The sequence below is a fragment of the Apodemus sylvaticus genome, chromosome 14, assembly GCF_947179515.1.
Source record: "Apodemus sylvaticus chromosome 14, mApoSyl1.1, whole genome shotgun sequence".
In the NCBI taxonomy this organism is placed as follows: domain Eukaryota; kingdom Metazoa; phylum Chordata; class Mammalia; order Rodentia; family Muridae; genus Apodemus; species Apodemus sylvaticus.
The window spans coordinates 43,104,492-43,128,002 of record NC_067485.1 but is presented as its reverse complement, the minus strand read 5'-3'; the positions used below and the strand labels follow the sequence as shown (position 1 = coordinate 43,128,002).

Below are 23,511 nucleotides of genomic sequence, written 5' to 3'. Positions count from 1 at the left end.
CTTCATCTTATTCTGCAATTGGATATTGTTACAAGAAGGGTACGTGCTAAGCTTTTCAAGTTGTCTGCCTCCATCTGCAGACACACAAACTGGCTGTGGATATGTAGAACACTGTGTTGAACTGCAAGAACATTTTTAAATAGCATAAGACAGAGGCTCTGCCACAGGACTAGTCATCCCATCAGGCTGAACTGTGGGCACTCAAACACAAGGTCAGAGGTGACATCTTATGGATCACCAGGAATGCCCCTGAGGAGGAAGAAACCTGCACTATGGAAGTCCATCCATCCAGCCTCTCTGACTCACTCTCAGAGACAACAGGAACTAGTTCTTCAGCCTTGCTCCCACTGCAAGTCTGGAAGCTAGAAGTCTGTGTATAGCAAAGCTTGACGATTTCCACTGGGGACATTTGGAGACTGGAGACACCACTCCCCTCCTCTCTTGGGGCTCATGGTAATATTAGCCACAATGCTTCTGAGGTCTAGCCGTAATGGCTCCCCAGGACTGGACTCTGCACAAAGCACTTTTATAGCTCTGTTGTATCTGCAAATAATAGGTGTGCAAAAATAAAAATGTCTGATTTCTTCATTGAGTTATGACCGACTATACATCAGAATAAAGTAGATGTATATGAGTATTGTAGATGATATAAATATTTCCTGAAAATAAATACTTACAATTGCTAACTGCTGATGGGGTGGTTGGGATGTGATGTGCCATTCTGAGTCAAGAATGCTGATATTACAAATTAGAAGTGATCTAAAATGTAGTAAAAGCAACTAAAAATATATGACCAACAGAAGGGAGGGCCTAGAAATTTCCTCCTATTCTTGGAACAGCTACTGCACATAGGAAACTTGGCTACAATCTGACAGGATTTTTTTCTGACCGTTCTAGGAATATTAGTCAGACCATGCATTCTGAACTGTTTGACCTAGTGTGTTACCTCACAATTGGAGACTACCATAAAGCTACACATGGTTATGACCTCGGAGCCAAATTATTAAGAGGTAAAATAAAAGGATCCTGAATATTCACTTACCTACACAGATTTTTATTTTATCTATCTATCTATCTATCTATCTATCTATCTATCTATCTATCTATCTGTCTGTCTGTCTGTCTGTCTGTCTGTCTGTCTGTCTGTCTGTCTATCTATTTATTTATTTTTGAGCTGGCCCAGCTAACAGACCCAGTGAGACTGGGCTCTAATCTACAGTTACAACATTTATAGGCTACAGTGTCATTTTGAGTCTCTTTTGTTATTGGTGAATTAAAAAAAAAAAAAACATTTATTGAGGAAACCTTAAAGAAGTTCTTACATGTGCATTTCCCTCATGATGAAGGATGTTATCTTTTCTTCCTCAACCACGTCACAGAATATTAAACTAGAACTGTCGTTAAATAGCTCCAAGCAGAACGAATGATGCAGAGAAACTTGAAGTAGACCTGACGCTATGCAAGACTTACCAATAAACTCTCTTAGGATACAGGAAGTTACATAAAGTAGACTTTAGCTACTGGACACTGCCTCTGCTGTGACTGGAGAAGAAGCAGTACACTAACCCGGCCTGTTAGAAACTACAGGAAAGAAAATTTTATGTCATAACTGAAGTTTAGGGTTGTTGCTAGGGTTGCTGAGAAAACATTTCTGCTAATGCTTGTTCATCAAGTTTGCCCTGCACTTAGGCTCTATTCCCTTAAACAAAAGGAGAAAAGCCTAACTTGCAACCAGCCACGAGGCCTACCCCCATTTCAAAGAAAGTGCTTCTAATGGGCACCTCAAGTGTGCAGAACCACTAAGTCCTGGTCTGCGGCTAAGTCCCCCGTGCTCCTGTCAGGAGAAGCCTAATTCCGCCAAGTGGGTCAGGTGGACCTGGGTGACAGCTATGAACTAAAGAACAAGGCTGGTGTACTCCAGAAATTACCCTGGCAATACCTCTGTTATGTAAATCTCATTGCTATCCAAGTACCAGACTTGTGGTCTCCTGCATCTGCTTAAATTGCACAAAGTATAACCTGGGACAGAGATCACCCGGAGATTTAAGGATGACAGCGTATGTGGAGTATATAAGCCCATAACATATAAGCTATAACATTTTCAGTTTGAGCCTGGTTCCTTTTTGTGCATTGGCCAGAAACAGTTGCATGCATTAGTAAAGAGCCTTTTTTTCCTTCATTAATCTGTGACTGGCGTGATTTCTCAGGGGGAGGGCTGATTAACTCTGTAACGATGTCTTACAGACACAATTGAGCACATCTCAAACTGAAGCGTAACCAGGACCGAGAGCTAAAAATGAGAGTCACAGAATTAAGCCTGACCCTTGCATCTGAGCAAGGGCAGCTTCACACAAGACAGGATGAGGCAAAGCCAAGGAAACCTTTGCTGGGCTGGAGGGGGGGGGGGCTCCCAGTAAGGCATTGTTCCTGTGAGCCAGGAAATTTGTTACTTGGTTGCCAACTATCAGAGGAGGGGAATGAATTGATATAACAACTATAGTCTACAATCTCTGAGGCTTTAAGAAATCACCACAACAACCACCTCAAATGCACAAAGATATTCCAGGGGGATTCTTTTAGCAGGAAAGCACTGTTTCCAAAAGTTTAGGCCACAAGGACTTTGGGTGGAGCTTCCATCCCTGTGATCTGGCCTGCGCTGCACCAGAGAAGCCACAAGTGACTGTATCCTATCCGCCAGGCACAACCTCCGTCAGCTTTCCCTGGACTCATGTCTGGAGCACTGCTCTTAACATCTTAGTTTCCAAATGTCCAGAGCCAGAGAAAGACAAGCCAAGGTGAGGTCTACTAAGGAAAAAGCAGCTCTCTGACTTGAATGCCGTGGTAATGAGAGTCAGCTAAAAGCTGTCGTAGAGAAATAACACGAGGAAAAAGCTTTTTTGTCCAGACAAAGGAAAGACCAATGAAAGGACAGCACAACAAAGTGAAATAGAACAGAAGAGAAGCCAGAGTCACCTGTGTCTCCTGCCCAGGACACTCGATTCACTTGTGATTTAAGTGTGCTTGGCTCCACATGATAGTTGGCTGTTACTTTCCAAGTATTTCTCTCCTGTGCTTGTGGACACACCCATCACTGACGCACAGAGCCTTCTGTCCCTGGATTCATTTTCCCTTTTGTCTCTGCTTCTGAGTCTGTGCTTCCAGTTGCACCTCCCCCGCACTGCCCCAAGGCAGCACGCTGCCTACTGAGCTGTCTCACCAGCCCCTGTTCTCACCTTTATTACTTAGTCTTCTAACTGAAGGCAAAAAATTACTAGTTAAAAAAGTGACCAGTTAATCTGCCTCATGTAACCACACACACACACACACACACATATACACACATATATATACACACAAACACACACACATATATACACACACAAACACACACACACATACACACACACACAGAGAGAGAGAGAGAGTGTGTGTCTTTGGGGGAATTTAGAAAAAAAAATTAGACCCTTTGCATGCCCATTCTGTTTGCTTTACTTATTTAGAACTACATTGTATCAGCTGGGACAGTGAAACATGCTTATAATAAGAGCACTCCAGATATTGAGGCAAGAGGATCACAACTTTGAAAGCAAGGGCTACATAGCAAACAAGACTTAAAACAAAATAAAACAAAGCAAACCCCGCCACATTATCTTTTGGTACAGAAAAGCATCTCATCCATGTGACAGATGTGGCTCGCCCCTCCTTTGTTGTGGTGAGTCCCTCACCGCATCTCTCTGACATGTGCCAATCATTCTGTCAGCTCTGGGGGCGATAGGCTATCCTGTCTCTATCATGTCCTTCTGATTTTCTTTCTTTTACTTCTGTAGCCACTGAATTTTCTATTCGGTGCTTTGTTTATCCAGACAGGGTTAATATTTTGTTATATTAAGTTTTTCCATCTAAGAATACAGTATTCGATTCCTCTTTTAGCTACATTTTTATGCTGTGATGAAACACACAACCAAGGCAAATATAGAAGAAATAGTTCATTTGTTCTTACCATCCCTGAGGATTAGAGTCTATAATGATGGAAACAGCAAGGCAGCGGACTGCAGATACGCCTAGCAGGAGTTGCATGCTAACAACTGAGAGCCCACATTTCAAACTCAAGCACCCAACAGAGAGCTCACTGGGAATGACTCAAGGCTTTGACAGTCAAACTGGCCCTCAGTGGCACACTTCTTCCGATAAGACCACGCATTCTAAGCCTCCTCAAATAGCACCACCAAATGGGAGACCAAACGTTCAAATCTCTGATCATACAGTGAACATCAATCATTCCAACCACCACAGTTCTGTGTAGACGGAGCGTGCCTTGTGTCCTTTAATAGTTCGTTATTGTATTTTCCTTTTGAGTCATACTGTTCTTGTTCAAGCAAGTCTTGAAAATGTTATTGTTTTTGTTGTAGGAAACATTACAACATCTTTCTATTTTTATTCCAGAGATTCTATTTCTATTACTGGAATAAAACCAATCAATTTCTTGAAAGGAATTATCATGTTTTGAGTCATCTTACCAAATTCCCTTGGTGGTTTTGCTGTAATCTTCAATCATGAGGAAACTTGGATGGTCTTTCGCCTGTGGTATTTATTCATGCAGCCACAGCTCCGCCTCCTCCGAGAACCTTCCTCTGACACTTCAGATCTGGCAGGCGTCCTTGTTTGTTCTTTCCTACGACCTTGTGCAAGACTGGGTAGCTTGCGTTCATTACCCTTCATCCTAGGTGTCTGTCTGTGTCCCAACCTCACTCAGTGGACTTTGAGATCTGTAGATGGGGCCAGGCATTCAATCAAACAAATTGACATTCTCAGAAAAGAAGCATCATGTGTGGAAAATACCAAATTTAAAAAGAATTAAAATTATTGCTGTTAAACTGCCTTAATTTCAAACAATTAGCAATCTAGAGAAACCTACACTTTTAAGACTTCACCAAAAAAAATTCCATTCTATTACTCTTGGTGTTTATGAATGGTACAGATATAAGATATTCAACTTTTTTTTTTCTGGTACTGGGGCCTAAACTGGAGGTATTCTGCAAGCTAGCAAAACACTCTACTACTGAAATATATCCTAAGTTTTACTACGTAGCTTAATGAACTCATAATTGTCCTGCCTTAACATCCCAAAATCTAAATGGTCTAAATGTGCACTGTACTGACTTTACTTATCAGTGAGTGACGTGTTGTGTAAAACGTCACCCTGTGGTGAGGAGTTTGAGCCAGCTCCAAAACCTTGCCTTTGTTTCATTGTGTGTATAACTCAAAAATGTATCCATCCTGGAAGCTACTGTTTATTGAGAACGTACTCTTGCTCTATTCAGGCTTCTGTAAACTACCACAGCATGCCTGTGGAGGGAATTCAATCCATCAGGCACTTGTGCTTTGGTCCAGTGAAACTCATTTTGGTCTGCTGTATTCTAGAACGGTGAGAATAAGCACATATTTACTTTAAACACGTTGAGTTTGTCACTGATTTAATATAGTACTAATAGAAAATTGTGGAGGCTGGAGAGATGGTGTTGCATGGCAGTGTTCTGCCAGATGAACATCCGTCTTGAGGGAAGTTCCTTAAGACAGAAGATATTCAAAGAGAGGTAAAACATTGCATGCTGCATGGAGCCTCCTTAAACAATTCAAAGGCTTCAGGAAATCCCTGAAATTTACTGGACATTACCAGGCATTAGGTCCCATCCAGTCCAATTATAAATATATAGAGACAAGCTAAGCGGCCTAAAAGAGGATCAGAGAAGCTGAGGTGCCTGTGCAGTGCACTCCAGGTTTCTGAATTCTGTGAGCTGTCACCCATACTGGGCTTGGCTTTCAGAGTCGCACCTCTTATAACCCCTTACCTCTACTCCTGTAAGTAACTGAATTAAAACTCAGGAGTTTGCCATGTTGGACTTTGATGGGTATCCTTACTTTGGTCTGTCATTTGTTCCCAATCTGAGTGGGCAGATTATTTTGTCCATGTCTCACCCAGAAAGTGTTACACAATAGATGGCTCAATGCTTAAAAGCACATACAATTCTGGAGTACTGAGGTTAGTTTCCTGAACCGACAGAAGGGGTAAGTCACAGGTACCTGTAACTCCAGCTCCAGGGGTTTTAAGGGTTCTTTAGGTACCCACACACATGCCACACAGTCACGCAAACACAGACACATAAATAAAAATAAGAAAGCTAATATAGTTTGGAATTTTTTTAAAAAAGAAAATGAATAGAGACCAGTCAGACTGGCTAAGGAGCTGTGCAGTACAGGCTTTCGGGGGGACCATGATGATAGGACTGGGTCAGAGGCTCAGCTGGCGCTGAAACGCACAGAAGGCAGGTCTTCACCTTGCTTTAGGAGAGTCAAGAGACCAACTAGAAAGATCTACTACCATCCACATTCCAAAACTTAAAAGTCACAAAACAAACTCAGGAGTCAGGAGCCAAGGAAAAGCACATCAGGAAGATGCAGAGAAAATGAATGGTGGGAACAGGGGAATTCTCAGAGTCACAGTTCACACCTGTTCACTGTGGACACCAGAGGGTGCAGGGCAGTCTAGCTGATTGACTGGATCTCTCCGCAAGACCATCTCGTTAAGGCCATCTACCTGTTAGCAGATAGATGTCATCTCATTTGTCCCATCAATCACTGGGCATTGTGCCCGTTTCAACTCTTGTTTCTTAATGTAGAAGCCAGTTCTAACAGGCGGGGTGCTTTGAAGAAGGCGCTAGGAGCAAAGTTAGGGATGACCTCAGAGATTCAGGCTAAAGAGTCCCGCTCCCGCTTCCATTCCACGCCTCTTTCCACTTTCAGTGAAGTGGCCTGTTGACAGAATGGCCGTGTGCACAGTTCAAAGCAGAAAAACACAGTGACATTGTTGAGATAGATACATACTCACTAGGTCGGTGAGAACTTGAAAGTGAAGTTAAAAATTAAGCAGCCACGCCAAATGCAGACTCTCTGTCCGGAGAGCGCAGGGTCAAACCTGGAGGCGTCTGTTCCCACGTGACTCTACATTTCCCTGTGAAGGAAGACAGAGGAACGCCTTCTTTTTTCAAGCTAGCTTTCTAGTTTAGAGCTTCAAATACTAGTTTAATGGTGAAGGTAAGTGTTTTTCTCCTTTTAAATAGGATGTTAATTACGAAGCTATCAGAGATGCATTCAAGGGAGGAAGTAATATTAAGAGAACTCAAAAGCACACCAACTGCTGTGTGAGGACCTCCATTTGGGAATGGTGTCTGGTTCTGGAGAAGAGGCTTTCTTACAAAATAACTATCCAATCAAGACTCTAAGGACTGAGAGGCCGCTGGTGTCAAGGGCCACTGTGGATCGTGGTCCCTAGCCGAAGGAACCTGTGAGTACTGAGTGTGGCATGTAGATGTGTACAATTGGCTTTCGCTCCAGCATGAAACACTGAACCAGAACTGAGAAGGTTGATCTTTGGGAATGGGCCTAACAAGTCTTTTCCGGTTTCAATCTCGATCTTTCCTCTCAAGACAAGGAGACTGGCAGAAGTCTGAGTAAGATGAAAATCAAGACATCTGAATGTTTCTGGAAGGCTTGCTGCCTTTGTACAGTTAAGAGGTCTCCCAGGGAGACGGTGGAAGGTGCCTGTTATGACTGGTAGCCATAGTGGACAGAATTTAGTGAGGATGGATATCTCTCTCGTCCTACCCAGAGGGAATCCCGACTAGGAAGAGGAACTGGGGGAGACTACACCTGTGCGATTGCCTTTTTAGCATAACTCTGTCTAGAATTTTCCACTTGGGGTCTTCGAACATTTTTTTAACCACGATTTAACTTAAAAATACACTGGCTGAAGGACCTATCAGTCCCTTAGAAAAAAAACTAATAAGTTGCCTAACAATCCAGGGATTATCTTTTTCTCTCGGTCTTTGCAGTCTGTGGCAAGATGAACACTTTCTCATCTAAGGCAGAAGAATGCACTTTTAAAAAAAAGCTTAAAGCAAAACATTTTATTAAAATATTTTTATTTGCTAGATGCCTGTATTTGCTCATGGATCTGAGAAGTTCTAACCCTGAGTGAGTGGGGACATAGTGGTTGTCACTGCTGCTGTTGATGTCAGTGACATTTGACAATGTAGAACTCCTTCGAGAGGCACACCTTATACTTCTTTTCATGCAAACAGTCCCATGAAGTAATGTTGTCCTCTCTTTCCCTCTGAAACAGTTAAGCCTCTAAGAGTTTATGAAACTTGCTATGGTTTGCACAGAGTGGGAATTCAGGCTCTGAACTTCTGGCTCCTGATATTTGAGCAATATGCAACCTTTGCTTTGAATAAGTCAGGAGACTGGGCTAACAAAATTATGGAAGATAAGCAGGTTGTTAGGGGAAATGGAAGAGTATTAGAAACACTATTGCAACCAAGTAATGAGTTCTAGACTAAGCATAGGATGATCCCCTTATGCAACTATGTCTATATCACCGTTCCCTTCAAATAAAACCTATGCGTGCCTCATGCATAACCATCATGTCTATTCCCTTTTCTTCCAATAAAACTTATATTGTCCTAACACTTTTTAAATATAAATTCTGTTTGACTTAATTTGAACTTTGTGAGGCTACACCTGAGCTGTGTTTCTAGGCCTACTTGCAACTTTGACACTAGGATTCATCATCATTTCCTGAATGGGAAGGTCTTTGAAACTTTCCATGGTCTCAATGGTTTACAATTAGACTCAGAATGACTGTACTGTCTTCATCAATGACACTAATGGCTTGTGATTTCATGAGCCCTGGTGATTGTTTTGAAGCATGTTTTTTTCATTATCATGTTATGGAAAGACTAAAGTTTGGAATGGCCAATTTTTATGCTTGTCTTATGAAAAGGAGAAGCCATCAACAACAAAAACAATGGAAAGCTATTGAGACAGAATTCAAGTACTTGAATGCAGTAGAAGCTGTGTACTTCTACTGCCCCCCAACACACATTTTCACATCCCTACACCCCTCTCTGTCCAGTGGTGGTAAAATGTAACTCAAAGGCAAAGTGTTTGATTGGGACACATGACGTACTAAGGCCAATCCTTGGGAGAAACAAAAGGCTGTTAAGACCATTCATTCCTTTGCATGAGACTAAAACAAACAGAATCAGCAGAATATATTTACAATACAGTTCCACTAACAGAAAAAAGCAAAAGATAGTTGAAGGGCTTTTCTTTAATACTCAAATCAAAATTCAACTTACATGTCTAACATCAAATTTCCTTTGTAAATAAATGATTAAAAACTTAGACTATTTCAAAATGAAGATACTTATTGTTTTGTTAACTTAAGTTTAAAATGTTAAGAGAAAAAAAAAGGAGGCTGTTCTAATAAATAGAAAAGCAATCAGTCTGGCCATTGGGAGACTGGGTGCTGACTCTGTGAACCGTAAGGATGAGGTGGCTGTCTAGTCTTCTGCACACATTTTTCTCACCAGTGAAGCATGCACCTGGAGGAGAAGACCAGGGCCTTTGCCTCATCCAGACATGAGCTACACTTGGAAATCTTTCAGGTCAGAGCAACCAGCCAACATCTGCTCTGGTGCTCATCTGTTCTTGATAGCAGTTGAGCCTATGTGTGGGTCCACTATGATACAATGCAGTTTCAATTAGCCCCAGCTTTCAGGAGGCTAAAATAGGAGGATCAGAAGTTCAAGGTCAGCCTGGTCCTCTGACTCTGTCTCAAAAAAAACAAAAAACAAAAAACCCCAACAACAGCAAACAAACATAAACAAAAACAACCAAGAATATCTCCAAACTTAGATGTCTAACACTTATTTATAAACTAATTTGTCTCCTATGTATTAGCTATCTATTAACCTTTCTTTAAGGCCATGGCTGGGCTGGGGAGAGAGCTCTATTGGCGAAGTGTTTGCTACACAAGCAAGAGACCTAGGTTCAAACCTCAGCACCTACAAACAAAACAAAAGTTTGGTGGTGTTTGATTGTTCTCCTAGTGGTAGGGAGGTAGGGACAGGGAATCCTGAGGCTTCCAGACCAGCCAGCCCAGTCCAATCTGCAAACCCAGGGCCTGGCGACACATACTAATTCAATAAACAAGATGAACAGCTCTTGAAAAAATGACATGGGAGTCTGACCTCTGCTCTCCACATGCACCTTCACATATGCACACATTACAATAGATAGTTTTGGATAAAATTCTTTATATCTTCCATGATGGCCTTCTGTCCTAAGATAATTTAAGAGGGTGAGAAGATCTCTTTAAATTTGGATTCACAAAGTATAAGATTGCAAATTATGAAATATAAATATGACACAGATGATTTTAACAGTTGTTGAAGATATAGTTTCAAATGGATATAATTTGTAAGAGTCTTAGAAGGTGTATTTTTCCCTAATAGAAGCAAATGTATATATCCCTCCTAAGGAGATGCAAATATTGAATTACGCATGTCCATATTTGGAGCCATAAATTTTATTTGCTTTTTAAAGCAAATAAATTACGATTTACTATTACAGCAGAAAACCTCCATTCAGTATAATTTTATAAATGTTCTAAAGATATTGTCAGCTCAATAAAATGCTCATTTTATAAGTAGTAAAAAATATTGTAATCACAAGAAGGAAGTCAAGGCTTCAGGAGTTTGAATCAGCTGCTCATCTTGGTCAGAAGAAGTGACTAATGCATGCTGAACACTTTTTCCACTCTTATGAAGCTCGGGGTCCCCTGCTAGGGAATGGTGCTACCCACATTGACTGAACTTTCTCACCTCAATTAACATAATCAAGTTACTCTCACAGGAGGGAACCCCTAGGCCTACCTCCCAGGTGATTCCAGATTCTACCACGTTGACCATTAGCACTGAGTATCACAGCACATGAAGGTCATGTAGCATCTTCAAAGAAGATGCCACAGAACATTGTGCTTGTCCAAAGGGAACAGAGAAAATGGTCAGGGTGAGAGTAAGGGCTGCTCTGGAACTCTCTTCTTCAGCTCTTGGGCATGATTGTTCTATTTTTCAGATTGCTCTAAGTAATGGTACTTCCTAGCATTGAATGGTTCTCTGGGGTTTGATAAAGCCTTTGCAGCTTCCTTCTTTCAGTTTCGTAGCACCACTGGATGGTTAGAGAATTTGCTCTAAGGATTTACAGTTAGAGTTCCTCCTAAAAACACAGTCCACTTAATGCATAGTCAGACTGTATAATAGCCAGTGTGGAAGTCATGAAGAACAAACAAACCAATAGCAAATGCCCACCTCTTCCTGATCCCTAGAGGCAGAATGGGCAGGAGGCAGCTGTGTCATTCTTGTGTGATGTTCTTCTCATAGGTCAAAGCCTGTCGTGGTGAAAGTGATTTGGGGCAGAGGGAAACTCCGCCACAAAGTGCACATCACTCATCAGAGAATCAAAATGGATGAGAAGCCTACCACCAAGAAAGGTAAGGCACTGTGCTTGTTTGCAGGTAGTTATAGACAACTCAGTGCTTGACCCCAGGTATGTCATCCATGACGGCTGTCCTCTCCCTGCCTTTTCTTTATATTGTTCCCCTGGATGCTCTTAGTGTAACATTGAACCCAACCTCAATCCCAAGATGTCACTTGCTTTTCATTGTTAGGAGACACCATGGACTCATCTTGCAGAAATCGAACCAAATGATCAATAAATCCTGTATCCAAGGAATGCAATGGGTTTTGAACAAGTGAGTTAAAAGCCAAGAGTCAACTTAGCTGTTTTATAGATCCCTGTGGAACACATTTGCCAAATGTCTCTACACTCCCTCTGAGCTTGCCAACTTAAATTGATATCAAAATAATTCATTTGCAGGTAACTAGTTCTACCCATGAGGCTACTTGGAGATTTCTTCCATTTACTTTTATGTTTTCTTCACAGATTCCATTTATGTCCCACAAGTCACAATTTTCCAAATATGCAGGAGAAAAAAAAAAGCCCAACCCATCAGTCACATGGAAATCCTTCTAATGCCAACCCATTGCTTTATTTCATTGGGAATAGATATAGACTATCAGTACACCCATTTTACAAACATATACATATTGAAAATATGATGAATGCATAAATACAAACATATGTATTGCAACTCCATTGAATACTATTTTGTATCATTTTACCTGTAAGTTTAGCAAAATTATTTCTCTGTATTTGTTTGAAAAGCTGAAAAATCACGGAGGCAGGTAATATACGGGGATGGGCGGGAGAGTCAGTGGAGCGCTCATAGTACTGTGAAGTATCAGCTCTCAGCTGGGCATGGTGGTGAACACCTGCAGTCCCAGACGTTCAAGAGACGGAGTGGGGGTGGGGGGAGGTGGGGGTCAGTTGAGCCTAGGAGTTCCAGCATAGATTGAGCCACAAAATAAGGACCCTGTCTCAATGAGAAAGGGAAGAAAACTGGCATAATTGGGGAGAGAGTTCAGAATGGAGAAAGGAGAAGAACGTTATTTCTCTGACAGTTCAAAGGAGAATCCTCAGCCATGTAACTGTTGCCTCTAAAAGGCAACTGTCTTGTCAGATCTCACAAGCTCTGTGAGGAATGAGTGTGCTGGATGAGATGAACTGTTTCCTTGCGATGCAGACACGGTTGGCCCTGCCGTTATCTTCCCAGTGTCTTATTTTAGAGCAACATAGTATGAAATCCTTGCATTAAGATTTTTTCTTTCCTTACCATCTGCCATCACACTTTTATGGAATATTTGCAAGATTTCAAACTCATCACCCAGAAAAATGATACGGCAACAGTGTTCGGAGGAAACATGTTGGTTAAAAGGGGGGGTATCAGGATTAGCTCGGCCTGATGACAACTGGTTTATAGCTTCATTGTCATGGAAGCCTGAGGCAGAAGAGATCCTGGACTACAAAGTAAACTCAAAGGCAATCTGGGCAACTTAACAAGACTGGTCTCAAAAGCATTCTAAGAGGGGCTGGAGACCATGCGCAGTGGTAGGCTGCTACCACATGCTAAGCCTGGATTCAGTCTCCAGTATGAAAAACAGGACAAAAGGAAGCAAAACACAAGATAGTAGTATTGATTGGTGTCATCCGCAGTTCTTTCATCTCTAACCATGGCAGAAATGGAAAGCAGCAGTTTCCTTTCGGGCTCATTGTGTAACTCTGTGTCCCGCCCAGGGTCAGGCTTCTGCTCGTTACGCTACACACTGGCTCTCGTCATGCACTTCTCCAACTTCACCATGATAACACAACGTGTGAGCCTGAGCATTGCCATCATTGCCATGGTGAACAGCACGCAGCATCAGGACCCAGCGAATGCATCCATTGACCTCCTCAGTAACCTCAGCAGAGGCATCAAGGACTTCAGTACCCGGGTGAGTGCGGCGGAGAGAGGGCTCTGCGCTGACCAAATGACAGACGAGAACAGGACAGACAGGCTTCAGTCTTGACTCTGCAGATTATAGAATTCAACCATAAACTGAAAAGGACTGAAGTGATTTTTTTCAAGCCATTGCTGAAGTCTGTGATAATAATAATCTTTCACTGAAGTAACATTATAGAGAAGTTGTAGGAAAAGGAAAGAACAATGTACAAATATTTAAAAGTTAAAAAAAATAATTAAAAATAATAAACTACTTGAGTTTCTCCAGAGGAAAACTAGTTACTGTCTAGGGAACCTTTCTGGTTCTATTTGAATCCCTACAGCTATCATAATTTTTTAAGCTATTTATAGCTCATCAAATTATACAGGATGACTAGAAATGCTTATGATTGTAGTCCTGTGGAGAATCTGTCCATTCCCGCTCTTCTCCAGCTCCCTGATTGTGGCTGAGTGAAGGCGGTTCGCCATCTGTTTAAAGTCCACACCAGCATTTCTGTCCAGCTTAGATATTTGTGCTTTTTCTCACTCTCTTTTTTTCAGAAGCTACCCTGTTTACCAGTTCCCGCAGTAATCAGTGAGTTTAAATAGTACCTTTATCACAGGTTCATTGCATATTTGTATGAGAACCATAAAGATACCCTATTTTGTAGGCATCCTTTAACCTGTCATTTACCACACAGTCTAACGTCATCCCTATAATCCATGAGTTAGGACGGTGTTATAACTCTCCTACTCATTCACCCTCCCCTGCTTGGGAACTCAAGGCACCTTCAAGTTAACTGACTTGTGTCTGGACATGCTGCGTCCCACCAGAGCCTCCACACACTCCTATCCACCAGTATCCACCAGTGGCTGAGAAACTTCTCTGCTCAGAGCCAAACACTGTCACTGCTAGTGTAGGAGCAGTTCATACACCAGATGCTGCAAGTCTATCTAGTGTCTTACTTGCTTTCTTTATACAAATCCCAGGCGTTTTTTGTTTTTTTTTTTTTCCCCAAAAGATGCCTCAAAATCCCTCCTCTCTTGGATCTTCCTAAACTGTTTTTCCTTCCTCAAGTTTTCTGTTCTATTTATATCTACCCTCAAATGTTAATTCTAACATGAATCATATACTATGCGTTATAATAATCTTTTTGTTATTTATATTTTGAGATAGGGACCCTATGCATAGCCCTGGCTGTTCTGTATTTGTTATGTAGACCAGACTGGCTCATGGAAATTTGCCTGCCTCTGACTCCCTAGTGCTGGGTCTAATGGCATGTTCTACCAATGCCTGACTAATAAAAGTCATCTTCAGCCAATAAAGTATTTCTTGTTTTACATCCTTTGGTGATCTAAGATCTCTAGAGTCTATTAAAGTCCTGAGTTATTCATTCATAATGTCTGTCTTAGTAACTTGATTCTTCCAGGTAGACCACACATAACAACTAAATGTGCTTTTTATTTTTCAATCAGGGGTTAATTTTGATAAGAAATCAGAAAAGCTGTGGTCACTTTATTCAATGAGAGTTGGTGGCACTCAAGTGTTCAGAGAAGCTCTTTAGCATGGGAACCATCCTGCTGAGGCTTGCAGCTGTTCTCAGACTCTCATCTATGGGATCATTTATCTTTCCAAAGAAGATTTATTAATTTTTCTATGTATTAATATCTTCCATATATGTGTCCTCCACATATGTTCTCAGAAGCCAAAAGGACAACAGATGCACTGAAGCTAAAGTTACAGACAGTTGTGAGCCACCACGTGGGTTCTGGGAACCAAACCTGAGTCCTCTGCAAGAGTAGCAGGTACCCTTAAGAGCCAAGGCATATCTCTCTAACTCCATAATCAAGTATCTTAATCTTTTTTCTTAATTTCTTACATTTAAAATTTTCCCTCCTATTAAGGGAAATAAATTAAGGATAGAGTTGGTTATTTGTAAAACAAATAAAAGTAAGTTAGGTAAAAATTTGAGGAAAACAAAACCCTAAATGAAACTAAGTATTTGTAGTAGAATTATAATAGAATCTCTTGAATATGGAACAACTTTGGGTATAAAGTAGATTTTCAAATCAGGACTTCTTAGCGAAGAGGATGCCCTGTTATCTACTACTAACCCTCACTCTTTCCTCCTTTTCCAGGCAGCTGTTTATCAGTGGAGCACAGAGACCCAGGGCATCATCTTCAGCTCCATCAGCTATGGAATCATACTGACGTTAATTCCAAGTGGATACTTAGCGGGGATATTGGGAGCAAAGCAGATCCTTGGCGCTGGGTTGCTCATCTCATCCATGCTCACGCTGTTTACTCCGCTGGCTGCTGACTGTGGGGTGATTTTGGTCATCGTCATTCGCACAGTCCAGGGGATGGCGCAGGTATCCAGATATTTTCTCAGACAGAGTGGGATACGGATTCCCAACATCTGCAAACCAACAAAGATCTCAATGACTTTTATTGCAGGGAATGGCATGGACCGGTCAGTTCACAATTTGGGCAAAGTGGGCTCCGCCACTTGAACGGAGCAAGCTCACCAGCATTGCGGGTTCAGGTGAGGACGCAGAAGTGTGTCAGTGGGTTGTGATTTGCTCTGTCCTGTGACTCAGATGATTTCAACAACCAAGAAAAAAAAATAGAGCAATATGAGACAATTGCGTAACAAAGGAGAAACACACACCTGTGCTATAAAGCCTCGGGCTCAGGAGTAGGGCCAAGCATTGTGACCTACATCCGTCAAAGGCTAAGGTCTGAAGGGGAAAAAAATGCTGAGCTTTATGAAAGGTAGAAATGGAATTTGTCATCGTAGCTATTGCCTGTCATCCTAATATTGAGGAGGCAGAGGCAGGAGGATTGTGAGTTTAAACTCAGCTTATATTATAGAAAATTACATTTTCCTGAGACTCTGTTTCAAGAAAGAAAAAAAGAGAAATGCATAAGTGAAAAACGTGTTACGCTCACATTTCAAGAAAATATTGGAGGGCAAAATAAGGACTCAGGGAGGCCAAGAGTAAAACCGACTGGAAGGTAAAATAGCCACATCATTCTACTACTCTGAGTTAGGTAACTCACAGAACTCTCTATGTGCATGCTATTTTTGTGCTTTTATCTCCCAGAGAAGGTAGTTAGTGTATGTAGAGATTAAGTAAATGACCCAACTACAGATAAACAGTAAGTAGTAGAACCAAGATTTAACCCCAGGCTCTTTGTTGTCAGAGTACACATTCTTGGTCATAATATAAGAAGGACCCTCATAATGTGTGGTCTCACCAAGACCCCCTCAGGGGGTGACTGCACAGCAGCTTGTAGACCTGAGAACACATATGTAATGGACACATCTGGGTGCTTGCTCATGGGTCCAGCACAAGCCACGCCCTGCAGTCTGTTGCGTCATAGAAACCTTCCTGCTTGCTTCTCTACCGCCACTGTCATGGCTTCCTCTGTCTCCAAATGCTCCCAGCTGGTCTTTGTTCTCTGGCTGGATTTCCTCTTTCCATCAATGATAATTTTTTTTGTACTGCTGAGGCCGTTTTGCTTATCAGCTTGAGTATCTTCCATGTGCCTGCCCCCTTACAACTACGGAATACTCACCTCCTTATTATACTACCAGACGGTCAGGCACTTTGTTACAATGTGCTGACTACTCAGCTTCCTCTGCCGGTGAGGATCTGGTAGCCTGAGTTGTCCACAGCTGTTGTCACTTCCCCATGGCTCTCAGCCATATCACAGGTTCATATCTTTAAAAGATTCCATACCCCTGGTTTTGTTAAAACCACAGACATTTACTGGCTTCTTCATACAATTTTCTAGTCTTCCTATTAAAGTTAATTTAATTTTAACTGTTTATAATTTTATCATTGCCTTTACAATTATAATATCACTTCTCAAATAGAAGAATAGAACTATGTTGTGATACCAATTCAGTGGAAGCAAAAAATCTAGGATTTAAAACATGAAGATGAACAGAGAAAATAGGACAGGGTAGGAGAAAAGGGAAGGGAAGAGAAGGGAAGGGAAGGGAAGGGAGGGAAAGGGAAGGGAAGGGAAGGGAAGGGAATAAAATAGAATATATAGAATAGAATAGAAATAGAAGGGAAGAGAAGAGAATAGACTCCTTTCACATTGTACAAATGACTGTGAACTCATGAAACCTTTCTGAGGTTTGTGTATGTGGTTGTATGTGCAAGTGTTTGTGCACACCAAGTATGTGTAATATTGTTATGTAAAAAGCATTTCCTACTGTGAATCTATAAAATGCATAGCTGTAATTTTTGTTCAGCTTTGTTTATTAGTTCCTCATCTGAGACACAGTTTTACTAGATAGTCATAGCTGGTCTGGTTCTATTGATGTAATCCATAGAGGCCTCAAATTCATGTCCATCCTCTTTCCTGAGACTCCTGAGTGCTGGGACTGCAGAGACAGGCCATCGTACCCAACTGTTGCTTTTGTCATTGTAGATCCCAAGAACCAAGTGTAGTCCAGTGGGAATACATTTGTGATAGTACATTTTGCTCATTATTCTTTTACTAATTAGAGCTAAATTTCCTTGTACATAGGGACAGTCCCTCTGAAATTTGGGGAAGTCTTTATATTTCTGCGCCCAGTTTCACATTCCACCATGGTGAGCTATACTTGTAGGGATTGCTATGATAAACTGAGAAGTTAGAGTTGGCCACATTGCTGTTACAGGGCTACTGAAGTAGACTGTTGTTTAGTACAGTGCTAATTATTTCTCATGATGTTGGGAAAGTCCTGTGAACAGGAATAAATCCTCTCATCACCGAATAATTCCAAATCAGCATAGAGACACTGTTCACATTTTAGCCACTGCTATCTCCATAAGATTCTCCCCCTGTCTTCCCTGTAGGGGCCGCATTTGGGTCCTTCATCATCCTCTGTGTGGGAGGACTAATCTCACAGGCACTGGGCTGGCCTTTTATCTTCTACATCTTTGGTGAGTCACTGTCTGGTAAACTGTATCACTTCCACTTCTCGGGCATTTGTTTTATGATAGAAAACATCCAGCCTTTCCCCATATTCTTTGTTAAATGGAAAACGATAGAGAATGTTGAGGACCGAGGGGTAGCTTTCTTAGTATAGTTCGTGAATCTTGGTCTCACACCTTCCCAGAAGTTTGAACAATCCACATGCGAGAGGTAAACGAGATCACGCTCCACAGCTTTCTGAGAAGCTTTTGAGAAATCAGTTACAAAGTCTTTTCTGTCTGCCACACACACCTCCCAGCACCTCCACCATCGCATCTCTAGTGCCTGGTCTCCTGCCGTTGTGCAGTTAAGACATCAAAGCTGATTGAGGGCACCTTCAATATATCTACACATTTTGTAATAATTGTTACATTTATCCAATGTGCCTTTAGCCTGCTCTCTATCAAGTTAATCATGCAAAGCTTACTTCAATGTCCCTTCCTGCAGCCTTCCTGCAGGGGTCCAGCCATTCTCCCCTCTCGGATCTTTTATTGGCACTTCCTGTTCAGGACATGTTATGTTTCTTGTTTCACTAAACTGTGAAATGCTTGCATCAAAGGATCCATTATATAATGTTTTCCAGATTGCTTTGGCGATCACAGTATCTGAAATTTAGCTCCCAATAAAACAACAGATTAACCAGATAATATGGAAGGGATTTTAAAGAACAACTAGTTCTCAAAATCTTTTCACATAGTATATTTTTGAAATGATGCCAGTAGTGCACGCCTTTAACCCCAGCACTCCAGAGGCAGAGGGAGGCAGAGCTTTCTCACTAACTGTGTGAGAAACTGTCATTTTGTGACATTTTGTTTCACACATGGTAACCAGGGATGCACAAACTGTTCCTGCTTGGAGGCCACAAGAGATCTATAGTTTGAATACAAATAACAACCTCTTGCAAACAGAAACATTTCTGTGCCACAATGACTGACATTGTGGCAAGTGATTTTGTGTGTACATAACTACTTTTTATTCTGTTTCAACCACACAAACCAAAACATGACAATGGCTTGTGCACCCAAAAAGTTACTGTTAAGGCCATATATGGCTATACATAAACACTGAATCCTTAAGCTTATGCTGTGTTTTCATTTTCATTCTCACATTATCTCCAAGATTCTGACATTGGTAAAAAGCGAGTTTATATTTGAGAACTGGCATCTAAAAAGGTTCAGTGGAAGGAGTTTTATAGGGTGGAAAAGAGAAACGGGAAATTTAGGTCTATATGGTAGAATGATCCAAAGTTGGTATGTGTGGTAGAATCTTCCAATATATGAATCGACCTGAAGTATAACTGTATCCCTACTTCCCAGGTAGCATTGGCTGTGTCTGCTGTGTCCTGTGGTTCACGGTGATTTATGATGACCCCATGCATCACCCATGCATAAGTGCGAGGGAAAAGGAACACATCACATCCTCAGTGGCTCAGCAGGTACAGTGCACCCTCTCCTTCCACCCAAGGACCATGCAGACATCTGCAGAGCACTGTTTCTAGGGTAACCTATCCTAAGTCGATGCTGGTTTGATGTTTTCTTTCAGTCTAGTTCTCCCAGAAGATCCATCCCCATCAAGGCGATGGTCAGATGCCTGCCACTGTGGGCCATTTTCATGGGCTTTTTCAGTCATTTCTGGCTTTGCACCATAATCATAACATACCTACCGACGTACATCAGCACAGTGCTGCACGTTAACATCAGAGATGTGAGTACACTCTTCTCCTGTGACTCTGACAATAATGACTGTACTTCTGCACTGCCCCATTATATTCCAGTGTATAGAATCATTTCACCTTCACAATGGTGGTGACAGAGGCACTGCCATGATTCCCATTTCACAACAGTGGAACGGGGACATTCAGAGGTGAGATAATTTACCTTGGGTTACGTGACTACTGCGACGACTGCATGGCAGAGCTGCAGTGCATCTGGGTTCTTAATCGCCATGTTCTTCTGCCATACCTACTGGTCCAGAAGTTTTCCCCAGAAACTGACATCCCTTTTCCCAGGCATCGATTCTCTGACCTAAGGCAATAACCTTCCAGGTGGCAAGGGTGCTAGTTTCCCTCAAACAACTCGGAATGTCAGAGGTTAGGCTAGGGTCGTTCTGCCCTACACTGCTCTGTGATGTTCTCTGTGCATTTCCTTCTTTCAGAGTGGGGTTCTGTCCTCCCTGCCTTTCATTGCTGCCTCAAGCTGTACAATTTTAGGAGGTCAGATGGCAGATTTCCTTCTATCCAGGAATCTTCTCAGCTTAATCGCAGTTCGAAAACTCTTTTCATCCCTGGGTAAGGATAGGTGTGTGGATTCAGGTAATCACCCCCTTTCTGTATGTGCTTTGAGAGGCCTCTTGACATGTCCTCATTCTCCAGGGCTCCTCCTCCCATCCATCTGTGCTGTGGCCCTGCCTTTTGTGACTTCCAGCTACATAGCAACCATTGCTTTGCTGATACTCATTCCTGGGACCAGCAATTTGTGTGACTCAGGGTTCATCATCAATACCCTAGACATTGCCCCCAGGTAAGGTTTTTACCTGTCTGTTGCCTTTATCAGACCACTCAAGTAATGGTAGATCTCAGTGTCAGTGCCAATGTGGAAGCCTGTCTGTTGCTGATGTGTACTGAATCAAGGTGAAGTGACAGATAACTAAAAATGTTGGTTCACAGCCATGGCCATGTGTCTCATTTCTGGATAGAGAAAGTTTTTCAAGTTCCCTGGTAAGAGATTAAACCGTGTATTTTGGGAAAAGGCCACAGACTTCTGTTTTGGAAATTTCCAGGGTGTTTATTATATCAGTCGCCACACATAGACTATTTGCCTCAAGCCAGACCTATGCTAACACAGTCTCAGAAATCAATATGTGTCATCATCACAAATACATTAGGTAGAACCTATTGTGACCCCCCTAATTCTGTGAGAGGAGCCCAAGCACATAGGTATATGAGGCCTGCCTGTGGTCACATAAGGGCAGAGCCAGGATCTAAAGGCATACAGTTTGGCTTTGGAGCTGGAAACTGATACTTGTCTGTTATGTAAACTGCCCTCTGTACTGAACAGTGTTGTGAAAAAGATTCCCACAGAAGCTACTTCTCTGGTTATTCTAGCTATTGATTCAGTGGATGGATGATTTCAAAGTTGGTAAATAAACATCTCTTTAGATGTCTTTAGGCAACAAAAACTACTAGGCCAAATGACCTTGCCATTAAAAATGTGTTTCATAAAAGCTGAACTTCTGCTATGGATGGTATTCTACATAAAATCATCTTCTCCACAGATATGTAAGTTTCCTCATGGGCATCTCAAGGGGATTCGGTCTTACTGCAGGAATCATCTCATCCACTACCACCGGATTCCTCATCAGTCAGGTTGGGCATGTTATTGAACATCTGCAAGTAGCAGGTATTGTTTTAGGCATTGAAAATATACACTGTGCTCTCAAAGATTGTACCCGTGGCCAGGGGAAGGAGGCATGGGTTTGAACACTCAGTCCATGAAAATGAGACTGTGGTGTGCCGTACTTCCCAGGGAAAGAACAGTGAAAAGCTGAGTTTGTCAAAGGGAATCAGTATTCATTTTGTTAACATGAGCTGTTTGGGTGCAAATAATAGTTTTTTTCCCCTATGACTTCCAGGAGGTAAAAGAGTGAGAGGGGGTGGAGAGATAGCTCAGCAATTAAAGACTAGGCTCACAACCAAAGAGGCAAGAGAGAGGCCTTCATTGTGACAGGAGAGAATGAGTCATATCAAGAATTAGTAAGTGACAAAGATGGGAGAAGGAGGGGGGGTCATGAAATGTTCAATTAGTTGTAGACAGTTTTTACATCACTAAAGGGAAAACTAGTATCTGAGGGTCCTAGTTAATAAAGACGTCAATCTGTAGACAGAGGAGAGAGGAGAGTGGCTATAGGACTTTAGAGAGCACAGGCTGAGAGATTTGCTCCAAGCCTCTAGGTGTGGTCAAGTGGGCAAAAGGGAAGGCAGGAATGGAAGACTCTGGCTAGGACGGAAACTAGAGTGTCAGCCTGAGAAGCAAAATTTTGTTTTGCTTTTAGAACAGCTAAATGACCTAAATTCTGGGCTAATCTGTGAGTAAATTTGTAAGAATTCACTATGGTGATAATGGAACAATGAATTGGCCTGACAGGAGAGTTTATCAAACAGGTCAAGTGTAGCTCACAATGCATTGAGAGGTCCGCGTAAGGAGCTGAACTGAATGAAGTCAATAGCTAAAAAAAAACTAAGCAAAGCAAGAAGCATGCACCTTAACTATGCATTGTTGGCATAATTGTGAAGCTTCATATTTATAACTGTTGAAATCCAAATTTCTGGAGAAGCATCAGTATTGCTTAATTTGTTAAGGGAAAGTAGCTACCATAAGACCCAATGCGCTTTTTGAGTCATTTGGTTCCCAAAAGTTTCATGACCTCCCTTGGCTAACAGGATACTAAGTGTGTTCTGTATTTGCCCCCTAATTTGTGTATGTGTGTGATTAGCAATGCAATATGCAAAGTAGAGGACTTGTATCATTGGTAGGAAAGAAATTTATAATATTAATAATTCATCGTATGTTTTTGTGTTCAGGATTCTGAATCAGGATGGAGGAATGTGTTTTTCCTGTCTGCTGCTGTCAACATGTTTGGTCTGATCTTTTATCTCATATTTGGACAAGCAGAAATCCAGAACTGGGCCAAAGAAAGGACTCTCACCCGCCTCTGAGGATGTAGGGTTGGAGACCAACCAAAGTGCTGACCCTTAACATATTTTGCTTATCACCATTCTTTCTTTGTACTTATGTCTATAGATACAGCACTTCTTTATTCTGGCTGGGTGCTAGCTTTTTCCAAAGAGCTTCAAAACAGATCCCAGGCTACTCCCCAGAGTGAGCTAGTCTGGGTTGGAACCCAGGTGGCACTAAGTTTTAGACTCCCTGGGAGTTTTTCCAACATGCAACTGTGGTAGATAATTGGTAGAGAAATTTGAGATCAATTCTAGTTGCCTTTGAATTTTCCTCTTTGGAGAGTACTAGATGAATAAAAATCTATCTCAACTAATCTGATAAATACTTTCTTTGAGACTGTTAGGAACACAGAGAAGGATTTATAGGAATTGTACTTTTAAGCTATAAAACTCAGCAAAGAACAGAATTGAAACCTGTACTCATAGAATTAACTTTATACCTTTTATTATACTCCAGGAAACATGGGTGTTTATGCAGTTAGATGCTGTTAAAATAAACATTCTAAGATTAAACAGAGT

General features: G+C 41.7%; 1 protein-coding gene across 1 annotated transcript; it reads left to right on the top strand.

The window, feature by feature from the left end:
* The first annotated feature begins 11,364 nt into the window (after positions 1 to 11,364).
* Positions 11,365 to 23,155, top strand: Slc17a2 (solute carrier family 17 member 2). The gene is made up of 11 exons (XM_052156396.1): positions 11,365 to 11,392; positions 13,096 to 13,292; positions 15,419 to 15,652; positions 15,738 to 15,825; positions 18,140 to 18,226; positions 19,574 to 19,692; positions 19,800 to 19,961; positions 20,412 to 20,544; positions 20,629 to 20,776; positions 21,531 to 21,621; positions 22,837 to 23,155. The coding sequence occupies exons 1-11, from the start codon at positions 11,365 to 11,367 to the stop codon at positions 22,969 to 22,971; spliced, it is 1,422 nt and encodes a 473-aa protein (XP_052012356.1). The 3' UTR covers positions 22,972 to 23,155.
* Positions 23,156 to 23,511: the final 356 nt, after the last annotated feature.